The 20,598-nt window shown below is 42.8% G+C and overlaps 1 protein-coding gene across 1 annotated transcript; it reads right to left on the bottom strand.

Moving 5' to 3' along the window:
- Window positions 1-467: 467 nt before the first annotated feature.
- On the bottom strand, window positions 468-19,685 carry ezh2 (enhancer of zeste 2 polycomb repressive complex 2 subunit). Its single transcript, XM_046044173.1, has 19 exons — window positions 19,295-19,685; window positions 16,164-16,287; window positions 13,896-14,024; window positions 13,676-13,795; window positions 13,429-13,549; window positions 11,821-12,000; window positions 10,009-10,114; window positions 8,290-8,453; window positions 8,017-8,114; window positions 7,640-7,877; window positions 7,125-7,291; window positions 6,722-6,857; window positions 5,380-5,505; window positions 5,108-5,286; window positions 4,923-5,018; window positions 4,499-4,580; window positions 4,276-4,356; window positions 4,108-4,192; window positions 468-3,764 (listed from the first exon to the last, which is right to left on the bottom strand). The coding sequence occupies exons 2-19, from the start codon at window positions 16,278-16,280 to the stop codon at window positions 3,704-3,706; spliced, it is 2,286 nt and encodes a 761-aa protein (XP_045900129.1). The 5' UTR covers window positions 16,281-16,287; window positions 19,295-19,685; the 3' UTR covers window positions 468-3,703.
- Window positions 19,686-20,598: the final 913 nt, after the last annotated feature.

Below are 20,598 nucleotides of genomic sequence, written 5' to 3'. Positions count from 1 at the left end.
GCAGTCCTTTCACCTTGGTTTAGTTTCTCCAGTGAAATATGACTTCCCTGTTACTAGATCAGATTTTTCCCTCTTCCCAGTAATTTTATAAATGCTGCTATAATATTTTTAATGTTCATCAGCCTCAAAATACAAACTGACGAAGGAAAAGACTTCCTGTATCTTGAGACGAAGGTTACACTCGAGCTGAACTGCTCACCAGTGTCAGAGTTTAAGTTTTAAGTCTGGTTGATTCACGACTACATCTCTGGAGTTCTAATCATGTCGCAACTAAAACGTGCCAGATTTGTTTTCCATCAGTTGTACACTACTAGTCAGAATGCATTCTGGGACACTGACAGCACAATAAAATGGTGTGGGTGAGTGAACACAAAGGAACAATGATCTGGTATTAAAAGAATAATTTCCCAGCTTCAGGAGCAGCTTTAACTCACCTCAGTTTGAATTAAAACAGAATAAAAACAACAAACATGTATAATATTTTAATCTGCATCACTTTGAACAACAAAATCCCTGTAAACATTACAAAGTCAGCACCTGGGTCATCGGAGGAAATAGAAGTGGTCCTGGTTTGAAAAGAAGAAGAGTGAAACGACAAACAACCTGCAGGAGAGCCGGGCAACGGGTTTGTTTTTACAGTTTTAAAGAATCAAATTAGATCCTGCTTGGACGCTTTTTTCCCCTCATTAACTGAAACACTTTAGGAAACATTTTGATGCTTCAAAGGTCTCTTTATGTGACCCGGCTCTCCAATCACAGATAAAACACACAACCTCTTCATCATCAGTGAGAGAAACTCCAGAGTTGATTTCACAGCAGGTTCATGAATGAAAACAACTGCTGTGGGATGAAAACCTGTTTTCACGTGTTCTTTAAATGCAGCTGAGGAGGAACATGGTAAAGGCTCATTTAAATCAGCAGTAAAAGGTTTTTATAAAAACAAAAACAAGGGTTCCTACACATTTCTGTTGGATATATTCACACTTTAGGGTCCCAGTTTGTGGTTAGAACATTTTTTTTTTTTTTTTTTAATGCACATAAATGTCTCTAAAATCTGAGATCGGTTCAGGAGGACGATGTGTAGGAACCACACGAGAGAAGCACCAGGTTTCAGAGCCCCTGAACTACAGACATCACAGCAGCATGAGACGTCCTCTCCGTCTGTCTCTGTGAAGCGTGGAATAAATTACAGGCGGGAATAAGAAAGTGGAGATCAAACATTTAACCTCGGCAGGGAGCTAAAGTCACTGAGCTGGTATTGCTTCAAGTCGGCCAGCCGCCGAGAGTCCGTGGTTTGTTTCGGAGCACCAGAGGAGAGTGAATGTGTGATTGTTGGTACGTTAATCTACGTCTTATTTAACAAGAGGACAAGTATTAAGATTATATTACACTGATTGGACATCACGTGGAGGAGGCAGCACAGGTCCTCGAAGCACCAGACAGACGAAAGGAGGAGGAGGAGGGGTTTAAAACGTCTTCATCATGCAGACGCTGCAGACCGGTGAGTGTTCGGTTACGGATTCAGAAGGCACAGCAGAGAGGGGGACACCGCGGGGGGGGGGACACACAACACGACAACATCTACGGACTCACTTCAGGACTATTCAACATGTCCGAGTTTCTGATGACGCGCTCACTGCGCTCCACTCGTCTCTACACGACGCTCCAGCAGCTGGCAGCAGGACGTCCATTTAACAGTCAGTCGGTTAATCGTCTGAGATTATTTTCTCCCCAAGTCACAACTGACACTTTTTATATAATCCAAGTGAAGTGAATCGTTGAAGACGTCAAAATAATGAATGAATATATAATGAAATAGTCGCAGCTTGAGCAGAACTTAGGTTAGATAACATTTAGTGACCTGCGAGCCTGCGAGTCTCTGTGGGACTCTGCACCAGCTGATTCCAGATCAGCACTTTAACAAGGACGACTTTAAATAGCGGGTCGGTCCGAGTGGAGCGCAGCGAGGGGAACGTGAATAAACCTTCAAATCGGTGTGGTTGTGGTCGAGTTTGGTAAAAAAAAAAAGCGTGTTCACAACAGGAAGTTTGAGTTTCCTGTCGTGGTGAACGAGTGCTGGTTCTGTGTTCTCACGTTAAGCACCTGAAGCAGAGGCGTCACAAAGCAGAGTCGAGCGCCAGAAAACAACAACAACATCCAGCTCTCTCGGTGTCACCTCGTAACTTAATAATAATAATAAAACCGGATTTTTCTGTGGGCATCACGAGGTCCCATAAAAGTTGCAGCCTGAGTGGAATTCGCTCTTTGTTGTTTTTTTTTAGCCAATGAAATATTTTGAAGTCAATTAAAGAAATCTCTCCGTCATGTCTCGTCTGAACAAAAAGTTTTCTGGAACAACTTCGACAGAAGATTAAAGTTGTCAGATAGAAAATTTATCAGCAACAGCTTTGATAAATTACTTAGAAAAGTAATAATTTAACGAGCACAATATGTCAAAAGATTCTCTGAGTGCGGCTTCTTCAGGAATTCCTGCTTTTCTGAATATCTTTGAGGTTTTGGACCGTTGGATCAGATAAAACGTGACTCTGGTGAACTCACGATGAACCCTTTTCACCATTCTGACACGTTCTAGATAAAAAAAACAACAAAACAATTAAGAATATGAACCGTTTCGGGACTCATAAAGCCGACGTTTGGATTTCATTAATAAATATTCTGTTTGTTCTCTCGAACACACGTCAAACTGTTGTTCAATAACTTAATCCAGGTTTGAAACTGAATTATTTCATTGGCAGTTTTTCTCCATTAATATAATGTTCTCATCTACAAAATGTCCAAAAAGACAGTCTCCAAACTAAGGCTGCAACTAACGATAGTTTTCATTGTCAACGACTTTCTAAATTAATCGATTAGCTGTTTGGTCTTTAAAATGATGATTGTTTTGTCCAACACCTAAAAATATTTAGTTTACGGTCAGAGAAAATATTCAGATTTAAGAAGCTGGAATCAGAATTTTTCATCTCTTCTTTGATTATCAAAATATTTGCAGATTAATTTATTAACTGACAACTAATCAATTATTTTTTTTGCAAACGTGTAGTTTTGTCCGACCCGAGCCAATAATATTCAGCTATACTGTAGTTCACTAACAGAGCGCACAGGTGTTCTGGTGCGACGCTGCTTTGTGAACGGCCTCCTGTTCTACAGTCGCTGGTTCAGTTCTCGCTGTATAAAAACACAACATGTGGCACACGGCACAAACAGAGTCCAGGCGGCTGCTGGAGGATTTTTGGTCCCTGAAGGTTAAATTGAAAAGCCAGTTTTTAAAAATAACAGTCGCGGGTTTGTCTCCTCTCGCCGCAGAACGTTTAGATATTTTTAAAAAACAACACGAGTGTCAGTTTGCAGGAGGGCTGCACCTTCAGCTGACGGAAGATTCAGGAATCTGAGACTCCCGCCCCCACAGATTAGGAGGTTTTATCGACAGAAGAAAAAAAACGACACAAAGAAAAAAATCTGAAGATATGAAAAGTTTCTTTAAAAAAAAAAAAAAAGAAAAAAAAAGACCGAGGTGGCAGAAAAAAAAAAAAAACGGCAACAAAAAATCTGCTTCAAATATTCCCAGTTATCCTGAAGCGCTCTAGCTTTTTGACAAGTCGTCTGGTTTCCTGAAGTGAAGGTGTGTTTGTGTTTGAGTGTAAGGCCTTTGTGTCGCTGATCCACGGGGAGGTAGAAGTCTGAGTCAGGCGATCTCCATCTCACGCTCGATCCCGACGTACTTCAGAGCGTCAGCCTGGCTGTACCTGCCGCACACAAACAGTCCAGTGATCAGTTCAGTATTAAATCTGCATCTACATTTTACAACAACAAACAAAACTAGAGGAAAACGTGTTAATGGCACCAGCCGAACCGCCACAGGCAGCGGCTGTGCTGCCGTTTTGTCCGGCGTCAGATCTCCCCCCCCAAATCGTTCGGCCCTAGTGTTTTTGAAAAAGCTAAATCTGAGCTTGAAATACTGTAATTTACTTTTTTCAGATAACTACTAAAAAGGCAGCTCAAAGTCCGGCTGTGTGTAAATATTTTGGGAGTCGGTGGAAATGAAGCAACATCTGTAAAGCTGCAGATCAAACTCCAGGCGTTACCGACCTGTAGTCGAAGAAGAGTTCCTCCCCGGTCTGGATGGCTCTCTTAGCAAAGATTCCTATCCTGTGATCCCCGTTCACCATCATCACTGCAGAGAACAGAGGAGTCAGCATCACGTGACATTAAGGTCCACGCGTCTCATCCAGCTGCAGCTCGTCGTCGTCTTCTTACCTTTTGCATAGCAGTTAGGGTTGACAGAGTGGTTGGCAAAGCGGATCTTGTTGCCTTTCCTGGTGGCGTCAACAACAAAGTCTGTAGAGAAAAGAAAACACTTTACTTGTTTGTGGCATCCCGACGCCGCACTTCAAAGAAACCCAGACCAGAGCAGAGTTCATGGAAATGTTGCTCTCGTGCAGAAGCTGATCTGCAGAGACTCTGGATCTGTGTGCAGTACCGTTGTTGAGGTTGAAGAGGAAGCTGCACATGTATTTGTCGTAGACCTTCCCTCTGCGGTCGGCTTCATCCTGAGAGATTATCTGCAAAGATGAAAAAACAGTTACACAAATTTTAAACACGTAATAATTTAATCAAAAGTTATTAAAAGACCAGATTAAACTCTTTCAGCTTTTACCCTTTCTTTGGGTCAAACTGTGGGATTATTTAGTTTAAGCCACAAGGTAAACAAGTTCCATCCTTCTTCTTTCTTTCACTCAAATGTTTTTCTATATTTTAAAGAAAACTAGAATCTAAATTTGAGCATTTCTATGCATCTGCACTAGTGATCGACAACGAACCAGATGTCTGGTTGTCCCAACAGCACGTGAACCCGTTCCTGAACTCTGAGCTTTAAAAAAGCCTCTCAGACAGCGAAGTCCTACCTCTCCACAGTACTCTGAGATGAACTCGTTTTTCTGGACCGGCTCTTTGATGAAGATGCCCCAACCTGCCACGTCTGAGGGGGCGAGCAGCAGGTGCTGAGTGACGGAGAGGAAAACAGGTTTATCAGAAAACTCTCATTAAAGTGTCGCTGTTTGTAAAATCCCGTCACTAAAGGCTGCGCTACCTTCTTGGCGCCTCTCTGAATGGAGCAGTTCTTGCAGGACACGTTCTTGCTGTCCCAGTGGTCTGCAGCGCCGCAGGTCAGGCAGAGGTCGGGGTCACACTCCCTCACTGCCAGGTAGCAGGGACACTGCTTGGTGTTACACTGCGCTTTGCAGCGACAACCTGGGAAACGGTTCTGACCTGCGAGCACACAGCAGGTGGAAAGAAATCACAGTTCGTTTCATCTCAACTTCACTGCTGCAGAATCAGTCGGGAGTGTGTTTGCGTTCTTACACTCGGAGCTGCACTGGCAAAACTTCTCGCAGAAGTTTTGAGCGGTGACGCAGGGACACGAGGAGTCGCAGGGCTGCCGCGGGTGGTCACACGGCTGGTAGTTATACACGTGATTGGACGAGCCATCTGTCAGGAGAGATGCAAGAGTCAACCTGGAAGTTTTCACATCAAATCAGCGTTTAACAGAGTTTCTTCAGTTCATTTCTCTGCGGATAATATCGACTTTGTCTGCCGTTTCATACAGCGCCACCAACAGGTCAAACTTTGCATTTTTCATACTGGGATTCAAAGTTAATTCAATCCGATTCAGCTCAGATTCAGACTGAATCTGATGTAACTGGATATTTTAAATTTTATATCCAGGATTCTCAAAGTTAAATTTAAGACTTTAAGATCTTTTTAATACCACCTAGGATGAAATTTAATACCAACTTCACTGCCGTTTAATAAAAGTTCTGTATTAATTTTAAACCCGAGATACAATTATTTACAAAGTTACATGAATTTAATAAAACTTTTTATTATAATACATTCATATTTAACACACTATAGTTTGGGGTGTGTTTGTACTTTAATAAGAGAAAATGAATCAAGGACGTGTCTTGCCGTGATCGGTTCATCTGGTGATGTAAGTTTAATGTTTCCATTCACATAACACAGACACGGTCCTCGTCTCTCACACACACACACACACACACACACAACTGTCTCTGTAGCTTGTTGTGCAAACCTCAGCGCCACTTCCCTCAGCCTCAACCGCAAACTTGTTCGTATCTCTGGCTTTCTGAATTTCAGACACTTGCCCAGTCTGAGTCGTCGAGCTAACATTTTCTTTCTAACTTATTCGCACGGAGCTGGATGCCAGAGCTCGTGCAGCGCGAACACGTTGCAGTTCAGAGCGTAAAGCTGAACACTGAATTAAATTATGAAGTCTCTCTCTCTCACACACACACACACACACACAGTGTATTCATTTATGACGTGACGGCATTAATTTAATCCTATGAAAGGATGAGAAAAAATGTAAGACCTTGGTAAACGAAATGTAAGACTTTGGTAATGAAATGAAAGACTTTGGTAATGAAATGAAAGACTTTGGTAATGAAATTTAAGACTTTTTTATACACTTGTAAGGCCCTGCGGGTTCCCTGTATATAAATGAAAGTGTGTTTAGTAATGTTTCCTCTCTGATATGTGACGAGCATCACATTTCTTCCACCGGGAATCAAGAACCAACAGTAAAATAACTTGTTTGGCTTCTAAATTTGCCAAATATGGCCGACATTAATAAACTCTTCCAGGTTTGCTTTAGAGGGAAGGTGGTGCTGATGTGACCTCTGACCTTTCTTCAGCTGGATCTTCCTGCAGTGAGTGGCCCACAGTCTGTGCTTCCTCTTCTTCTTTCTAGGCGGCGTGTCCTCGTCTTCAGCCGGGGCCCGAGCGATGATGCTCGACTCCTTCACCCTGAACTCGTAAACCTGCAGGACCACAGCCAAGACAACACCTCAGACCGTCTGTTAGCTGTTACATGTTACTGAAAACACGAGACAGCAGTGCAGCATGTTTTTGTTTTATGAGAAGTCTTCTACAGACGTCAGTTTAGCAGGCGACTCTCTAAAACTCATGCATCTTCACTTCCAACATGTATAATCTGGTTATATGATTCTGTCAACTAAAAGTCTAAGAAAGTGACAAAAGGACAATAAGCTGCTAATAAGAATAAGAATCAAAGAAATGTCACTGACCTGTCTGCAGGTCTTGGTGCCTATCAGCCGTGCGATGGCGCAGAAGTTGTCGTAGTACGTCCCGATGAGGACCCTGAACAGAGAGGCTTCGGCCCCGCTCCAGTCCACCGCTTCAGCCTCACCTGTCAGCTTCATCTTCACAGGAGTCTGACACCGGGAGTTCCCCTCTGTACACACATAATTAATCACTTAGGGAGGGAACTCAGAACCAAACCAGCGTTTTGACTGAATGTAGCTCCTGTACAGTATTTCCTGCTATGAGGGTAGGTTCAGGGACTTTCAGGACGCGGTTTAAAGGTACTTTTACTGCGACACACACGTAGTGAACTCGTTCTCTGCATTTAACCCAGCAGGGCTGACCATCAGCGATTGATGGAACACAAACTGTTCACTGCTTCATTTCATAAAAGGAAGACGCTCTGCTGTATCAGTATCAGGACGAGAAAGTCAGACTTTGTTGTCGTCTCCCAGCTCATTTGAAAAGAGCAAGCCTGTTTAATAAATGGAGCTTGTACCTGAGCTGCTGGTGGTCTCGTCCTTCTTGTCCTCGTCGTCTTTGTCGTTGTCTCGCTCGTCGTCTTTGCTGCCCTCGTGGTCGCTGTCCGTGTCTTTGGTTTCCGAGGAAACGGTGGGAGTGCTGGGTCGGCTGTTGCCGTTCGGCAGTCGTCCGCGGCGCCGGCCCACGGTGCGTTTGGAGGGCGTCTTGGCCCGTTCTGCAACCACGCCTGCAGGGAACTCAGCCACCATCCCATCCTGAGTGATCACAGCATGACAGCGGTAGTACTTTAGATAACCTGCAGCTAATCCAGCAAGTCAAAATATTATACTATCATCATCTTGTACTACTCGTTTCAGACGTCTGACCGCTTATTGTGACTATTAGCCGACTCACCTGCACCAGGTACATGTAGCAGTCGATGCCGCAGGGTTTGCTGTCTACCAGGTTCTCCAGGTTCTTGCGCTTGTAGGTGTTTGGAGTTGCATGGAAAGCTAAAGGAGGAGGACACACGATGGTGTGAGTCTCATGTGGACTCAAAGGCCACCAGGTGACTTATTTACTCAACTTTACAAAACATTTAACAAATACTAGCCGACGATGTTGTGACCACTAACTGAGTAGCTGAGTCTTTACTTTGGAAACGTTTTCATGCGTGTTTGTACTAACGGTGGAGGAAGCAGTCGTATTTGAAGCAGCGTCTGCAGAACAGAGTGTGGAAGGAGTGCAGGCTCTGTTCGCGCTGCACGGACCGAGCGTTTGGACCGTCGATGTTCGGCGTGCATTCAGGGGGCAGCGCGCCGGGCAGCTGCTGCTCAGTCAACTCCTTGTACCTGACAGACACACACAAAGACATCAAAGCAGCTTACAGCCGGGACTGAAAGAAGACTTACTGAGACACACATGCACACACCACGGTTTCTACTGAATCACTCTTTATGTTCTTGTGCAATAAAAAACAAAAACAAAACTGTGCTCTTTTGTACATGAACATATTTAATTCATGGGGCCAAGATGTAAAGACTCATGTAAATAAATATGAATCTTCTGGTGAAGGAAGGAAATTTTATTTATGAAATGGAGTGAAGACCCTAGCTTCAGTGTAAAGGAAGAAACACCGGCCATTTTATGAAATCTGTCCAGTCTTTAACGAGCGTGCTGCAGCCGGCAGCAGCGAAACAGGGCTGCGAAGTAATCCTTGCTTGTGATTGCACCTCATCAATGTGCGTCTGCTAAAGTGCTTGTTTTTGACAGGCTCAGATTGTTATTACTGGTGTCTGACAACATAATGAAAAGGATCCCTACAGAGAAAGACCTTTTGTTACACCAGAAACACTCGCTGCATCGCTCTCGTCGAAGCCACCAGACTCTTGATGAAAACGGTCAATTTACCTCGCTGAACTCAGGAGTCGTTGGTCTATCGCCGCCTTGGTCGGTTAGTTTGTTTGTGTTATTGTGCGACTGTGTTTTAAAAACACACTAAAGTCACACAACAACTAACCGATCGAGGTAGCTGTACGCCAAAGAGGGAAAATGCAGTCTGGTGGCTTCAAGCACTTTTGTGGATGTACTTTGACGAGGTGCAATTGCACGAAAGGATTACGTTGCAGCCTTGTTTCACTGCTGCTGACGGCAGCGCTCAATAGTGGACCAATTTCAAAAAATCTCATCCTAGTTAATCACACAGACACAAAACCAAAGTTATCCTTTAACAAAGACCCTGTCAATGTAAATTTCCTCTATTAAATTAAATCAGTTTTATCTATTCCATACAAATTAGTAGGACTGATCTGAATGATGAAACGTCACAGCTGTGTAGAAACCCTGGTCTGTGCATTGGAGCGCACACACACACACACACACACACACACACACGTTGTGATAGTTCTGTCACAACAACAGAGACGCTTCAATATCTAAATATTCTGCTACGGTATAAAGATAAAAAAAGAAAGTAGGACTGGGTGAAATACAAGAAATAGATTGATTTTTGCACTTGTGGCTTTTCTCACATAAATGCTTGTATATTTGCACTGAATGTTTTGTAGTGAGTGTTGTGTAGACAGCTGCTCATTATATTCTGACCAATGCTGCAATATTTATATTTCTGAAATAGATATACAAGGATTCCTAAAATGTTGGTTATTAGATAGTTTGATCGAGTGTGCACTGAGGAAGGACACTTTACAACAATAAACGTTAATAAAAGTTAAAAAACACATTTTAAAAAGTATATTTTGAACTTTTAACATTAATTGACATGACATGCAAATGGACAACAGTGCAAACACACATTAAATATGTACTGAGAAAAGAGTATTATTGTTCTCGTCCCTCTGTTATTGCCACAACGCTATCACACACACACATACAAACAAACGCACTAACTTCTCTTTGAGCTCCTCAGTGGAGCCTTTGTCAGGGAACATGGAGGAGATGGCTTCAAAAATCTTGTCAGAGGGAAACTTCTTGGTGCTGTCATTGCTGGTTTGGCCTGGAGACGACACATACACGCTTTCCATCAGGGCACAACACTCACTTTCCCCTAAACAACTGTCCGGGGTCACTTACCCAAGTTTTTAACAGAGGTTAATTATGAAGACTTTAAAGCTTAGAAATGTTGTTCAGTCATGAAGAAAATATTTTTAACCTCTTGGATTTCCTCACAATTAAAGCAGTGGTGTAAACCTTGAAAGTTTAATTATCGTGTCTTCATCAGGCCACGCTGTGGGGATTATTTAAATAAAACGGGAAACTCCAGCGGGATAAGAAAGGTGACAGTTCTGAGATTAGGGCTGAACTTTGCTTTCTGACGCACCGTCTCCAGTACGTCTCCGCTGGTGCTGGGCCAAACACAGCTGAGGTAGTTAAAGAGGAAGTAATCTGTCAAAATCAGATGTGTGTTGACAGACTTTCTCATCAGATAACCGGACACAACATCTAAAATCCCTTGTGTTGAGCACAAGCTCTATCGAAGCAGGCAAAGAATAAATAATGATGTTACGCCTTTATTCACAGGGCTCCAGACAAGAAAAACTTCTTGGTCGCACTGGTGCACCCAACATTTCACAGGACAATGTTTTGTCGGCTGCGTCTCTATCTGTGTGTTGGTGTGTATGTGTGCAGAGAAGGGGCGCTGGCAGAGCTCAACACTGATACCTGTGCGTTATACTTACGCACTGGTGTTTGTGTCGCTCTGCAGTTACTCAGCCAAAACGCTAGTTTGCGGTGGGATTTCTATATTCCACTGATTTGACTGCCGCCGGTGAGCAGGCTTATTCCTGCGTTAGCCCTCAGCTCACTCGAATGACGGTAAAATTTATCAGCTTTTTATCTATTCCATAGATAAAAATTCTGGTTTGTCATATTGCGAGGGTTGTGACACTCATACGAAAGGATCCACTGTTTTACAGCCGCTTGTCTGACCTCTAGTAAAACTGGCTTCAAAGCACAGAGCTCTTCTGTTTACAACCATTTACAGAACTATCACTGTGTCTGGGAAATGATGGAAGGTTACAAAATGCTGTAATGCAGCTAAAGGTGCGGTGAAATATTTGGGTGCACTTAAATTTTGTGGCGGTGCACCAGTGCAGAAAGTTAGTCTGGAGCCCATATTCAGTTGTCTCTCTGCACATTTCAGTCATCTGTCTAGGATGACATCAGAGAAGAGGCTTGTAGGAGGCGCAGGTCGTTCGGACTATTGCCTAAAATATCCTTCACATCCCGTCCCACTTGCTGCTGAGTAATAAACGTGACCTGTAACTTCAGTACGTTTTCACGCTGCGACAGCAACAGGATCTACAAGAAAATTAAACACCCAGTTTAATGTCTACGCTTTCTGTCACCTCTGTCACGTCAGACAACTTAACTAAATCTTTATTGCTCAGGAGTTCAGGAGTCAGTGCAACGAGCCGGTAGTTGTTGAGACAGGATGTTTTATCCTTTAATAAACTGAGTGTTTTGCAGCTTTCATTTTTGTTAATCACTTGGACATAAATTAGCACATGCTAGCACTGAATCAAAAGACTGCAGCGTTACAGACATCTAGAGAAGAACTAAAGCAGCAAAAAACCTCGGCTCTGCAGCTGAACTGGTTAGCTGGAGTCTGTCGGTGTTTTCACAATCAAAACAGAGTAACACGTCAAACAAGACGGGTGCATGCATGAATGTGTGATCGCTGATGTCTCGTCACGGACTTACTCTCATTGTTAATGAGCCCGTCCTTGCAGGGGTCCTCTGGTTGCTCCTTGCTGTCACATAACTCCACCTTGTCTACCTTGAAGTCCTGTTCTTCCTCCTCCTCGTCATCCTCGTTGTCGCTGTACTGTGTCAGAGCGCCGACCAACTCCACGAATATCTCATCGTTGATGAAGCCGCACTCTGCGGAACACAAGAGACGCATCAAATGTGTTTCCCTCTTACGTCGTCTGTGTAGCAGCGGATCTCACAGTGAAAAGAACATTATTTATTTTTTACCTAACTGTTGTCCAGAGGGAGGATAAAACAATCACTGAAATGTTTGTGTGAGAACTTTCAGGTTTGTAACGTCCATTTTTATAAACTGTTGAATCATGAATCCATTACTCAAGCTGGACTTCCTAAACATCTTCTCACCAGCCCTCAAGTCCTGATGGAAAACTCACATATTTTTAACATGGTGCTATTTTCAGTCTAAATCCACGCTTAGATATTGATGCAGGATGCCTGAAGCACAGAAAAACAATTTTCTTCCTTAAACCAATGGTTCCCAGGCTTTTTTTGTCCAGCGTGTCCCCACAGCCTTGTAAGATGCAGTGTTTCACACAGAATGACAGTGTAACCGTGGTCGTGGGGGGGTGGGGGCATGCAGTCGATATTGACTACCACCTACATACAGAGTGCTAGCCTCAAAAACTTACCTCTCCTTATTAGCGAGGCTCCTTATTAATAACTTTTTTTAAGCAGGGTCTCCGACTTTGACAGCGTTGTGTTGGACACAGATTTGTGCAGCGGTGTTCAAGAGGGAGAGCGAGAGAGAGGGGGATGGGTGAGTGAGAAAGAGAGAGGGACAAGCGAGAAGATGTGCTGCGGGCGCCACAAATAAATGAACGTATGGGAAACACTGACATGGGTTTAAAGACAGTTTCAGTCCACCACTTTGATGGATGGGATGGATTTATGGTATTGTTCAAGTGTATTTGAGTAAGTTTGCATTTGTACTACTGCCATTTGGAAACTGGTTGTTTTAACTTGGGGTGCAACACATCCAAAACTCCCAGTTTGGATCATTTGGTGGTTATGAGTCATGGATTGGATCCTTTTTTATTTCGTAAAAAAAAAGAAAGAAAGAGAAATGATGAGGGTTTGATTTATTTAAAAAGTCACTACGTTAGCTCTGATGTCATCAGTCACCACTGTAGTCTGTACAAACCGTCACTCCACTAATTTCAGTCATTGACAGTATCTTTACTTTTAGCTTTTGGTTGTTTTTTTCCTGACTAGTCCTAATCGACGGACACAGGTTGGTGGAAAAATGAGGCCTGTCTTGTTCAGACGAACCACAGTTGGTAAGTTATTGTTAAAATAACTTTAAATGGTCATCACACACATTTGTAATCTTACTTGTGCGCTGTTTTTTCTCCTAAACAAAATATGTGGATATATATTGTCAAATAATAAATTCTATTTTCCCACATTAGCTGATCTTTACAGTTTTTCCACGTACCCCCTGTTAACTGCAGAGGTACCCCGGATCAACACAATTACCACCAGGAGAAGTCATTATAATATTTAGTACAGCAACAGGCTCTGCTCACCACCGAGCCTCACCTCTGTCTCCGTGGACTTTGCCGTCATAGTTCTTGATGAGCTCCTCTATGAAAGTACCATCCTGGTCCAGGATCTCGTCTCCCATGTAAGGGATGTTATGAAGCACCGTCTCATCCTCCACCTGATGCAAAACACACAGAGAGCTGTGGTTAAGCACTGACGCAGTTGTTTCACTTCTACAACTAAGCACAAAAATACCATACGGTACATCTGACACTACATGCAGCTGTTAAATGCTCATACACACCATGAAGTTCTGCTGCAGCGGGGACCACGAGTACATGACCGGGACGGAGGCCACGGCGTTGAGCGTCTTCAGGGGGATGACCTGCCGGGGGAACTCTGAGAACCCGCTGTCCACCGTGCACTGCGCGGGACAGCAGAGAGAAGGTACAGTCACAACACGTTCTCTACACCTTCACAGTTCCTACATGTCAGCGTTCTGAGAACAGGGTTAGTCCGCTGACCTCCCGGGTGCCTCTCAACGAGCCGACAGACGTCATGATGTGAACTGGCTGGATCCGCCTGGTCTTCCACTCCTGGTTCAAAATGTCAGTTCGCTCCATGATTTTCTGGCGGTTGGTGTTGAACATGCTCTGGAAGAGTTGAAAGAAACTTTAATTATTTACAAATAAGTACAAAAGACAAGGAAGCAGTATTTCGTGTTAACTAGTGAGACTAATTTTTTGAGGCAAGTACGGTAACGTTAAAGGGTTTAAACAGCTTTGAGCGTTTCCACCGTCACTTGTCAAATCTGGCGTGCACAAATATTCGAGCCTTTATGGTAAATGAAGCAGCAGAGCGAGCTAACAAGCAGGTTAGCGAGTTTATTTTCTCACTTTAAAAAAAAACGTGAGGTAAGAAAAAACATGACGTAAATAAAGTGTTGAGAGGTTATGAAGTCCTCACTGAACGCGAGACGAGAACCACATACAACTTAATTTATCAAACTGCATCGGTGAACTTTGCGCATGTACCATGTCCGGTTTTCATAATAAGGCGTTAACACAACGTATGGAAATAAGATTAATTGGATTATATTCACAGAAAGTATAAAACATGTTCCATGTGTACATTAAAAAAAAACAACAAATTATTAGGAAATTACTTGATTTTGGGTTGCTGGAAAAACATTAAATAAATTTAACCTATTTGCTGTTTCATCACCATTTATATCTATACATTGTTTATGATCAGATTGTTTACAAGAGAGCAAAGTTCTTCATAGATCTCTAACCTCTTAATTTTGCTCTCAAAGTGCACCAGATTAATGCATTTTAATGTCATGTCCACCCGCCAAAGTCTCACAAAATCCTGAGGGAAACCATGTGAAAGGTATCAGCCATCATGTGACAGGATGCTCATGTTTGATTGTTCACGCCAACAACCACTGTAAAAAAAACTGACAACTGAAAAACTGATGCACCATGTAAGCAAAAACATTTCTTTACTGCCGCGTTAACCTATGATGAGATTTTACTGATGTGTAGAAGTAGGTTTTCACGAGCTCCAGCTGCCAGACAGATTGTCGATTCCCACCTCTGCTCCATCTGGACAATTTAACACCATCTTATGTTCTACCCTGGCCGATCTAACCGGGAAACAGGAGAGTTAAAAACATGTGAACAAAACATCACAGGGACAAAACGCTGCTGACGTAAAGAGGAAGTGAGAGTGCGAGCAATGTTGGCACGCAAACTTGATGTTTCCTGTTGCTACTTTTCATGATGAAAGACATCTCATAAGAGAACTGTGTGTGGATTTTTACAAAGTCAAGTCTCCACATTGGTGACTGTCACGTTTTGGAGCGTAGCATAGCTTGGTTTGACACAAGTTTAGGAGCCGGTCTAAATGTAAATCAAGGTCAAGATTGAACCTAAACCTTTAAGCCTCCTTTAAATGTTCAGAAAATGAAAATCTGCCGATGCAGCTACTTAATGGGACGCGGTGATTGTTTTCACATCTTATATCTACATTTGGACATGTTGGTAGAAATGTTTCACACATGGAAACAGTGAAGAGCTGCAAGAGCTTCCTTACAGTTTCGACAAGTTAATCAAAGCCTTTGCTGAGGTTATAAGAGAAGCATGGGTCAGCGTCATCACGCAGCTAGTTGACAAGCTAACCAACAGCCTCCTGTATTCTCAAAGGCAAACACGTCTTTGTGAATTAAGACAGAGAAACTAATCTGCACAGATTACGCGATAGACCATAGCATCCAAAAACGTATTACTAGGAGAACGACGAGACAAAATTTTGATCATTAAATACTTAATTTCCTGCATTCTGGTAAATTTTTGCACCAGTTTATGGTGGAACTTATAAATTAATTGACTTTATTTTAGTTATAAACTCCCGGATTTTAATAGCTCCGGTGTTTCAGCAGGTTTTCTGCTCAGGCTCAAAACTTTCTACTCGTTCAGAATCTCTACCACATTTTTGTGTTCTCTGACATGAATATGGATCACATGTATCACAATATTACAAGACTGGCATCATTTAATGAAAATTCCTAACATTTATTAAAAGTCTACCTGCCCTATACTCTGCTGTGCATTACGTTATTGCTCTGATGATGTTGTAGAGTCCCTTCAGACTGTCTGACAGACGCAGGACCGTTTAGGATGTAGTCAAGTTTAATACAACGGCTTTTTGTTTGTATAAATCTAATATTGCTGAAAGCTGTAGATTAGTGTTAGTCTTTGGCTGACTTCAACGAATGCGTGTGGACAAACCTTGACCTCGTCGGCCCGTCTGAAGCGCTTCAGCTGCCGAAGCCTCATGTACTCAGACTTCACCCTCCTCTTCCAGCAGGCAGGACCTTTCTCCGAGCGCTTCCCCGTCAGCACCATGATCAACCTGCAGCCAAACAGAAGGAAAGAGGAAGAAGGTAACAACAATTACCTCACAAATCAGCCCCTCCAGGACTTTGCGGGCCTTTTTTGTGATTGTTGCAGCCTAAAATACCTGATTTTGTGGCATTTTCTAATAAATTGCAATGAAAGTTTCAATGTTTTGGGACATTTTTTGCGATGAAAATGTGGGAATAAGTGGCCGGGATGGAGCAGCCTGTGTGACAGTGATTTGTCTCATTCTGTCATCCAAGAATTTTTTCTCCCACCACTACAATACAGCATGTTTTGCAAAACAACCCCCACTTTCGTAAAGATCTGGATTCTGTTCTTCACGGTCCTTCGCTGTAATTTTTGTAAGCAACTGTGACACTTCGGTATCACACGTGTCTTCTGGTTCTTCCAATCGAAACAAGGAAGTGAGTTTGCTGACGTATGAGAACGCTTTGGAGCAACAATAGGTCAAATGTGGAGAAACGTTGCGGTGATGGGAACAAATTTCAAGTCAGGCTGAATCCCCAGGGATTTCTTGAATTTCTGGCCCTAGCTGCGATCGTGAAATCCTGGCGGAACAAAAACTGTAAATGGTCGTTTTCAAAAATGTGTGTTCAGTAAAATGTTTGCTGAATCTTTAAGACAGTGTGCAGGAGCTTTTCTTATCATTTCCTTTATTAATTAATTCTGGTTGAACTTGGACTCAAGTCTCTTGCAATATTTGAAACCTGGACATCAACAGTTTTCTATACATTGGAGGACTTTGTAGAACATATGAAAGATATGGAAAGGGAAGTCTCAACTGACCACAGATTGCTTTCTAATGAAGTGTGTAATCACACATGTCTGCATGCAGGTACAGAGTAATGTAGAGGATCTCCATGTTCTTTTGTCTGAATTGCAGAGGGGGAAGTAAAATCTGGGCTGTGATTCAAATGTCTGGAACGAGGCCTGGCTTAAAGACTCACAGCAACAATGTAAAAAAAAAAACAACAACAACAAAAAAAAACAGCTTCTGTTCAGCTCTCACTTCTGTGTTCACGTGTCAACACTGAAGATGGTTAAAATGCAAGTGGCGGGGTTTTCCTGTCCCCCTTTTGCCAAATCTGCTGTTCACTGGGGGAAGTTTTAACAGGAAATCCATGTGTTTACAGTCGTCTGTTCACATGTAGCAGCAAGATGCATTTGTCACCCCGGCAGTCTGCCTATCAGCCTGACTGGTCTGACTGAAATCTCACACTCTGAATTAGACATGTCAGACGGCTGTCATGGATACATGACGAAGAGGTGGAGGGTAGGAGGTAAGACACATTTTGCCACAGATAATCTTCAAACCACAGAATGAGTCAAGATTACAAGCAGCCAAGTACACAAATGAAAGTTTAAGTATGGTTGGCTGACAATGATACCGATTTAGGAACCACACGAGAACCAGTACTCTGGTACCAAAATTTCGAAACCGTGTCGGTATTCTTCTTGCTAGGTACATTACATTTATTCATTCAGCTGACGCTTTTATCAAAAACGACTTACATTTGCCATGTTTGTCAGAGGTCGCACACCACTGGAGCAACTAGGGGTTAAGTGTCTTGCTCAGGGACACACTGGCGGATGTGCCAAAGAGTGGAATTGAACCCAGGTCTCTCATACCAAAGGCACGTGTCTTATCCACTGCTCCATCACCATCCTAACTTCACACCGGCAATCCGACATGTGGAAGATAACGACAAGTGTGGTGACAGCTCCGCTTCCACTCGTCGATTAGAAAGAGTCACAAGTCCAATGAGCCTTTTATTATAGGCGAAGTTAGGGACCGTCTTAAAAGTGCAATACCATCCGTTTTAATAATCAATAACTTTTTGTTTTTCAACAAACAATTTCATACCACTGCCAACACAGGTAGTGACCACCCTTAAACATTTCACACCTGGGAGTTTGTTAAGAAAAGCAAACTATGCACAGCACACAGCTTGCTCATTTATTAATATATTGACATCAAACCACCTCTCATCTGTCCTGGACATCCTCTCACAGCTGTTAGCTCAATAATTCAAAGAACATGGGATTTATTGCTTTGTTTTTACGGTGGTATCAAATTGTGGAATTTTACTGGTATCAGTATCAACTAATACATTTTTGGTGTTGTGGAACTTTTAGTCTGCCCTCACTGATGTTGTTGACAGAATATTATCACCACCTGTTTGACATGGCTTCACTTTGACAGGTAGGACAAAAAGCTTCCTGGTCATGTATCAGCACCATGTGTTTTCAGGTTTTAGTGAGAGCCAAGTGGACCAATATCGCACACATAAGGCAGGTAGACAAACATCAAAGAGAGAGAGAGAATAGAGTAAAGCTTTTGTTTTCTCTCAGCACCCAACATGGGACAAGCCCTCAAATGTGACACGTAACGACGCTGACACAAATGTGTGAAGTGTCAATCACTTTCTATAAGTTCAATAATCACCCTGGGTTCAATAATACCGTCCACAGAGATCACTGCTCTCAGTCTCTCACTCGTCATCTAACTATACACTTTTACTGGTTGCTTTTAAACGACAGAACGTCCAGAAAATGGGCCAAACCAGTTTTCAACCACCTTTCTGGGCGTGCTAGCTACACACAACAAGCAAGCTTCAAGCTAACGATAGCTTGCCGATGCCGTGCCAAGTTTGTAACCCCCTCAAACTGTGTTTCCCCCCCACATTACAGCCCTTTTCACCGTGGTCCAGTTATATTAAAGCCTTAGTATACACAATAGACTGTATATAAAAAGGTTTACACCATGTCAGAAAGGGTTTCTTCCAAAGAACCACGCTGAAGAAGTTGGCGTCTTTACGAGGGGAATCAATTCTGCGAGGGTAACAGAATTTGGCACGACACCTCGGCGAGCTACAGCTAACAGTTTGTTAGTTAACAAAGATTGAGGCGTCCACAAAGCATCAAGGACAGACCCGGGCCATTTGAATCGCAAACAAAAGGGCGCTGAAATAAAAAGCAGCACTGACAGCTTCTCTCACCTGCACAGGAGACTCAGTCCTCATTCAACGGAGTGATCCGGGATCGATGTAACAAACACTGGCAAAGTCGTCCTTTGTGTTGCGGGATTAGCCGGCTAGCTGTAGCGTTAGCTCGGCGGCTAAATGCTAGCAGTTAGCTCGGGAGGAGGGAGCGATTCACTTTGCGCGACACCGGCTTCACCAGAGTCGAAGAGAGGGGGGGAATAAAAGCTGCCGGTTCCCTACTTTACGTCAAGCTTTAGCATAAAACACACCGTGTTTACGAAGGCGAGTCACGTCGTTGAATTTGACCCCTGACTGTAAGAAGAAATTGTTAAATTTCAATGTTTCCGCCTCAGCAGAGCAACGGTTCAAACGGCTCACCGTCTCGCACCAACCGCCCACTAGCACGGCTGCTGCAGCAGATTCAAGAGGCGCCAAACGTGTGGGCCAATCACAGAACCCGACGTTAGGGCTCCCCAGTGTTGTGCCACGCGATTGGTTGGGGTTGCATCACGGTGGCAGCCAATGAGACTTAAGAGTAGCGCCGGCCTGCAACAGGGACATGTGGACAGGTTCCCTTTGTTCTCTCATATGTCAACGGGCTAAAAATCAAAACACTGACTAGATTGGCAGCGAAATTATTAACGACAGTACTTTATGTTTGATTTCCTGCCAGTGTCGCTGACTCGTGTCAGTTGTCATAGAAATGTCGATGAGATAAAAACGTTGAATAGAAAGGTGACATTAAGTAGAAAATGTATTTATAGCTGCCTCTGGATGTAGTTTATTTTATGGGCATGTCTCCTTTATTTGTTCTCTTTATTAGTAGAAAAGTGATACAAACAACATATAACAAGCATCATAAATTGCTAAGGTTAAAAACAACAGATAAGGGATTCAAGACGTGCATATATCTAGGGCGTACAATAACAGAACAATACAGCCAAAAAAAGAGAATAATAAATAAAAATAAGGATATTACAGAGTTTCCTGAGTTTAGCTGAGTTCCCCTGCCAGTCAGTCAGAACTGAAGAAATCCTTTGGATGAGGGACGAAACGTCTTCCAGTATCTTCAACCAAGTCCAGTTGCCCTTGATTTTTAACCTTCGTTGGATATTACAGAGAGACCTTCAAGCGAGTGCAGGCAACAAGTATCTTCTGAGCCTTTTTGTTGAAAGAGAAACGGATTGTTCTACAATAAAGTTCAATTTCTTTCTCAAGGATTATAAATAGGGTTTTTTTTGTTTGTAAATTTGTGTATATGAAATTTAGCCAAATACAACATAAAATTGTTTATTATGATTGCAGTGTTGCTTTTTTTC

The sequence above is a fragment of the Micropterus dolomieu genome, linkage group LG01 (genome assembly GCF_021292245.1).
Source record: "Micropterus dolomieu isolate WLL.071019.BEF.003 ecotype Adirondacks linkage group LG01, ASM2129224v1, whole genome shotgun sequence".
NCBI lineage: Eukaryota > Metazoa > Chordata > Actinopteri > Centrarchiformes > Centrarchidae > Micropterus > Micropterus dolomieu.
Note: the sequence above shows the minus strand (reverse complement) of the source record. Positions and strands in the feature narration are given on the sequence as shown.

Bases quoted from the DNA above. Each gene is read 5' to 3' on its own strand.
- ezh2 (XM_046044173.1), bottom strand. From the start codon at position 16,280: ATGGTGCTGACGGGGAAGCGCTCGGAGAAAGGTCCTGCCTGCTGGAAG. The intron at 12,001-13,428 runs GTGAGGCTCGGT...TGTGTTCCGCAG, and splicing joins CAAAGTCCACGGAGACAGAG to AGTGCGGCTTCATCAACGAT. The intron at 5,287-5,379 runs GTAAGAACGCAA...GTGTGCTCGCAG, and splicing joins TTGCCAGTGCAGCTCCGAGT to GTCAGAACCGTTTCCCAGGT.